Source organism: Glycine max, chromosome 3 (genome assembly GCF_000004515.6).
Source record: "Glycine max cultivar Williams 82 chromosome 3, Glycine_max_v4.0, whole genome shotgun sequence".
NCBI classification, from domain to species: domain Eukaryota; kingdom Viridiplantae; phylum Streptophyta; class Magnoliopsida; order Fabales; family Fabaceae; genus Glycine; species Glycine max.
In genome coordinates this window covers 6373986-6380220 of record NC_016090.4, presented here as the reverse complement: position 1 = coordinate 6380220, position 6235 = coordinate 6373986, and the positions used below count along the sequence as shown (strand labels likewise).

The following is a 6235-nucleotide window of genomic DNA, read 5'->3' as shown; positions in this document are numbered from 1 at the left end:
TGTGCTGAAAGATGTCGGGACACAACGCTCTGATAGGATGTGACATTGGGGTATAGGATTTTATATTAATTGTATGAAGTCCTAGACAACCTTGTTTGAGCCGAGATGACTTTATTATTTATTTGGACAAGTTTGAATATGATGTAGAAGAAAGTGAATGTGAGTCTTTTACCCCTTTGAAAGACTTTTATTTAATTTTTTTTTAAAAATACTTTTAATTAATATTTGAATTTTTATTCCTTTATTAGTATATATATGTGAGGGGTAGAGGGTGTCACAACACTCACTTCAGCTCCTCCACCACCTCCCTCACGTTCGGTCGGTTGTCCTTATCCACCGCAACGCACTAGAAAGCAAGCTCCGCGATGGCAGCCATAGGGTCACTATCATCATGAACTGGGTCAAGCACTTGATGCAATCACCATTTCTTTTCTCTCACTTCTCATAGATTTACTTTCACGATCAATAGTGTTGGGAGGGATAAATCGGATATTTTATTAGCAATAGCTACTGGAACACTAGCAGAGCAGAAAGCATGGAGCTCAAACTCCACACATCAATGACTTCCATTCCACGTGCAATCTTCACCCATTCCTCTTCCTCCATTCCTTTTTGTACCTATGCGGTTCTCGATGCTAGCAGGTGTTGAAATGACAACACCAGCAGCCGTTCCACTCATAAAATTTCTCCTTTATGTAAGGAGAAACATCCCAATGAACGAAAATTGAAGCTCGACTATCAAAACAAAACCACTTGAATGTGGACTTGGTGGCCCTGTGTGAAGAGGGTAACCTCGATCAAGTATTGGAACTCATGGATCAAGATGTTGCTGCTGATTATCATGTTGATCTCGCACTCTTGAATTTGTGTGAGCAATAGATTGATTGGGATGTACTGTAAATGTGGTAGTGTGAAGAATGCATGCCGAGTGTTTGATCAAATGTTGGACAAAAACATTGCTTCATGGCATTTGATGCTTGGTGGGTACACGAGTAATGGTTTAAGGTGTGGTGGTTTATTGGTTTTCCAGCAGATGAAGCAATCAGGGGTGTCATCTGATGGGGAAACTTTTGAGTTGGTTTTGACTGCATGTGCATAGGCAAGTGGAGGAGGATTGGTTGGTGTCGGAGGGGGAGTGGTGGTGAATGGAACCGCAATCACAGAGGAGGTGGTAGAAGTTATTGATGAGGTGGCAGTGACACATGTAATCCTACTTAGGCAACGAGTACACATGGCACCTCACGTGGCATATCTACATGGCCCGTTAACAGCCACGTAAGCAAATAACGGATCCCAACTAATAGCAGGGAGTTGAGACAAAAAATTTCAAATATTAGAGACCCGATTCAAAGGAAAAATTTATCAGGGACCAAACGTAAAAAACACGTATTTATCAGGGACCAAAAATATATTTAAGCCTACTATTATTATATGCTGGTTTTTTAAATAGAAGGAAGACATGACCTTTACTATCTAAATTGACTTTACAATAGTGTATGTTTACTAGTTGCTTCTTCATCATATATGACATAACTGGCTCTTGCTGATTTAGACGGGACAAGCATGCTATAAACTATGTTAGTCCATTGAATTTAGTAATTGTTAACTTAGGCCCAATTAATACAATTCAGTATATTTCAATTTTTAATGGATATATTTTTTGGATAGACTTCTAGAATCATACAAGGCCACCCTGTTTTTTTTTTGGGGCGCATATGACCCTGTTAAGTAATCCCCACTAAGTAGGAAGGAATAGGAGAGGGGTAACTGCATATGGGTATTAACAAGCGATCTAAGTTGTCATTGAATTTCATACATTCTATTTTTTTGATAGGAATGATGTTGAGCTACTTCAAGAAATCATCAATCTTGTGCTGATGACGTTAAGAAAGCATACAGTAGATTCAAAAGGGCTGGTTGGCATTGACAAACAAGTTGCACATTTAGAATCTTTGTTAAAACAAGAGTCAAAAGATGTCTGTGTTATCGGAATTTGGGGTGTGGGCGGTATTGGTAAGACAACCATTGCACAGGAAGTGTTTAGCAAATTATATCTGGAATATGAAAGTTGTTGTTTTTTTGCAAATGTAAAGGAAGAAATAAGAAGACTTGGAGTAATTTCTTTAAAAGAAAAACTATTTGCTTCAATATTACAAAAATATGTGAATATTAAAACACAAAAAGGATTGTCCAGTTCTATTAAGAAAATGATTGGCCAAAAGAAGGTGCTTATTGTTCTTGATGATGTGAATGATTCAGAGCAGCTGGAAGAATTATTTGGAACTCCAGACTGGTATGGGTCAGGTAGTAGAATTATTATAACAACTAGAGATATAAAAGTTCTTATAGCCAACAAAGTTCCTGAAATATACCATGTTGGTGGATTGAGTTCCTGTGAAGCATTTCAGCTTTTTAAGTTGAATGCCTTTAACCAAGGTGATCTTGAAATGGAGTTTTACGAGCTATCAAAGAGGGTGGTTGATTATGCCAAGGGCATTCCATTAGTTCTTAAAATATTGGCTCATCTTCTTTGTGGAAAAGATAAGGAGGTATGGAAAAGTCAACTAGAAAAGCTTAAAGGAATCAAGAGTAACAATGTTCATGATTTTGTGAAACTTAGTTTTGACGATCTACACCATGAAGAACAAGAGATTCTTTTAGATCTTGCATGTTTCTGCCGTAGAGCAAATATGACAGAGAATTTTAATATGAAAGTGGATTCTATAAACATATTATTGGGAGATTGTGGAAGTCATAATGCAGTGGTTGTTGGGTTAGAAAGGCTGAAAGAAAAATCTCTTATAACTATTTCTGAAGATAATGTTGTATCTATGCATGATACTGTACAAGAAATGGCATGGGAGATTGTTTGCCAAGAATCTAATGACCTTGGAAATCGCAGTCGATTATGGGATCCTATTGAGATCTATGATGTTTTGAAAAATGACAAGGTAAATATGGTTTTTAGCTATGTTTGAATTATTTGGAGGAAATGCAGCTTTTAATTATGTGTAAATTTCTCTTCTACTTTGATGACAGGGGACTAAGGCAATTAGAAGCATAACAACACCTTTGTCAACATTGAAGAATCTGAAGTTACGTCCTGATGCATTTGTTAGGATGAGCAATCTACAATTTTTGGATTTTGGTAATAATTCTCCTTCTCTTCCACAAGGGCTTCAATCTTTGCCAAATGAGTTAAGATATCTTCATTGGATGCATTACCCTTTGACATGCTTGCCAGAGCAATTTTCTGCTGAGAAGCTTGTTATATTAGACTTGTCATGTAGCAGAGTGGAAAAATTATGGCATGAAGTGAAAGTAAATATGTTTCTTCCTTTTACATATGTCTCTCAATTCAGCAAAGCTTAATTAACAACTTAATCTGACGCGTCATCTCTTATTTTGTTGCAGAATCTGGTGAATTTAAAGAATGTTAAACTCCGTTGGTGTGTATTGCTGAATGAGCTTCCAGACTTCTCAAAATCCACAAATCTCAAGGTACTGGATGTTAGTTGTTCCAGTGGGTTGACTAGTGTGCATCCATCTATTTTCTCTCTACACAAGCTTGAGAAATTGGACCTTAGTGGATGCAGTTCCCTCATCAAATTTTCAAGTGATGATGGTCATTTAAGCTCCCTACTTTATCTCAACCTCAGTGACTGTGAAGAACTAAGGGAATTCTCAGTGACAGCCGAGAATGTGGTTGAACTAGATTTAACCGGCATTCTCATCAGTTCATTGCCCTTGTCTTTTGGAAGTCTACGAAAGTTAGAAATGCTACATCTAATACGTAGTGACATTGAAAGCTTGCCAACATGCATCAATAATCTTACAAGACTGCGATATCTTGACTTGAGTTGTTGCAGCAATCTCTGCATTCTACCGAAGCTTCCCCCATCCCTTGAAACTCTACATGCTGATGAGTGTGAATCACTGGAGACTGTATTGTTCCCTTCCACGGCAGTTGAACAATTTGAGGAAAACAGGAAACGAGTTGAGTTTTGGAATTACTTAAAGTTGGATGAATTTTCTCTGATGGCTATTGAGTTAAATGCGCAAATCAATGTAATGAAATTTGCATACCAACATTTATCAGCACCAATACTTGATCATGTGGAAAATTACAATGATTACAAGGATCTCCATGATTCTTATCAAGCAGTGTACATGTATCCAGGAAGCAATGTTCCAGAGTGGTTGGCATATAAGACTAGAAAGGATTATGTAATTATTGATCTCTCTTCTGCTCCACCTGCTCATTTGGGTTTCATTTTCTGCTTCATTCTGGACAAGGACACGGAGGAGTTTTTGGATCCTGCATTGCAATTTAGCATCTCTATCAGTAATGGTGAGAATGAATGTAAAAGGGACAGTGTTGAAATACAAACTTCTGGGCCATATTCTATGATTTATTCGGACCATGTTTGTGTGTTGTATGACAAACGATGTTCTTGCTACCTGAACAACAGACTTAAAAGTCTGGCAAAGTTTAAAATCAAAGTATCATGGCTTACAGATGGTGAACGGTGGGAGGTGTTAAAAGGGTTTGGGGTCAGCCCAATAAACACCTCAGTATATCACAATTTTGTTCAACAAATGGAACTGTGCGACCAAGGTTTTAGGCCGGTGTTGAAGCGAACTCCAAAGAAAAGGAAAAGGTGAATTGTTGGTTATTGAAAGTAGTGAAAAGAACTTTCAGGCTCGGGTATAAAAGTTCTTTCTGAAAAATGAAAACAAAAATTTAATATAATGCCTTATATTTTTGTTATACTTTCATGTGTTGCAGTGTAGTTATCATGAAAGACCAATCATAATTGAAAAACTATTTTGACGTGTCGTGCAAGATGTCATTGATTGTTATAGTTATATGATGTAAAATGTACAATGTTCTATTTGATTTATCTTGTCTCTTAATTGTTGTAGACTTTTCTTTTTATTAACTCGTCTTCTTAATACAAATGATGTGAGAGTACTCACTGATTCATCCCCCCCTCTGCACTCCTTCTGCACTTATCTCATTTTCATGTTGATAGTTGTGATACCTTTAGTTGTTCCTCAAAAAACAAATCTGATACAAGAAAAGTCCATTTCTTTTGCAGGGTGATCAGAGAACATGATAACCTCTAGCAGTTGAGGTTGTGTACTAATGTGGAAATGGAATATGGGCAGAAGGAGTACAGAGAGAGGAAGTAAATTAATTGGACATGCCTGAAGATACAAAGCCGAGCTTTTGCAAGTTCAATTTTACAAAATGCATGTATCAGGAATCTTGTGTATGTCTTTTTATACTTTCCTTGCAATAGCTGCACTAGTTCTCTGTCTTTTGATTTCTAGAATTTGTCATTATATCATTTTCCTATCTATGTATATTCTTGCTGATATATTGAAACATTCACAGATCTGATTTGGCATGATAGTCACTTTTTTTATTTTATTCTCTCTTGCTTCTCTGTTGCAGCTGGCAGAGGATAGAATATAATGGGTTGTATATAATAGTTTTTGGATAACAAAAGTAAATTTCATTTGTAATGATTGTGATTGCATTTTTAATCTTATCATTTTCTTATTTTCAATGTTGGGAAGCAAAAGTGGACCATCATCCATTAAAAAAAGTCACATTTTCTTACTTTTGTGTTTGCTAAAAAGTCATTTTCACGGTTATAAGAAGACATAATATGTATATTCTAGCACTAACAGTTAGATCACTGCCCTTCCAGAAGATCAATATGGACAACACTAGATTTAAAATATGGCTGCACTATTATTGACATTTATATTCTGTTACAAGTAGAGAAAATGATATAATGGGAGGAATCAATTTTATTGGGTGGCCTGCATACTGCTAGATAAGGTTTTGTGTTTTTTTTTATACTAGAAATGTGAATTTGTCATAAGACATACGCGTAAATGTCTTTTAGTATTTTCATATTGTTCAAGCAAGAATCAAGATTTTTTTACTCTGAAGTGGGACATGTATCATCCTTTCCTATTCATTTCCTCAAGAAAAGAAAAGAAAAGAATGAAGTGAAAAAAGATAGTTGTTGAAGAGAAAAGTTTAAGTACATGTAGAAGAAATTTGAGGAAGCATTTCAACTTCTAAATCAAAAGGAGCTTATGAGAGGACTCTAAACTTGGTAAGCTTTCAGGATGTGTTGTAGATTGGAAATGACATTTTGAGGAGATATGAGGAGAATTTAAGTCTCAGATATTTTCTTTGAAGTCAATGAGACTA

At 36.2% G+C, this 6235-nt stretch overlaps 1 protein-coding gene across 1 annotated transcript; it reads left to right on the top strand.

Moving 5' to 3' along the window:
• The first annotated feature begins 535 nt into the window (after nucleotides 1-535).
• Nucleotides 536-5425, top strand: LOC100781152 (disease resistance protein RPV1). The gene is made up of 6 exons (XM_041013894.1): nucleotides 536-642; nucleotides 880-1021; nucleotides 1100-1275; nucleotides 1835-2951; nucleotides 3040-3321; nucleotides 3415-5425. The coding sequence occupies exons 1-6, from the start codon at nucleotides 536-538 to the stop codon at nucleotides 4663-4665; spliced, it is 3075 nt and encodes a 1024-aa protein (XP_040869828.1). The 3' UTR covers nucleotides 4666-5425.
• Nucleotides 5426-6235: the final 810 nt, after the last annotated feature.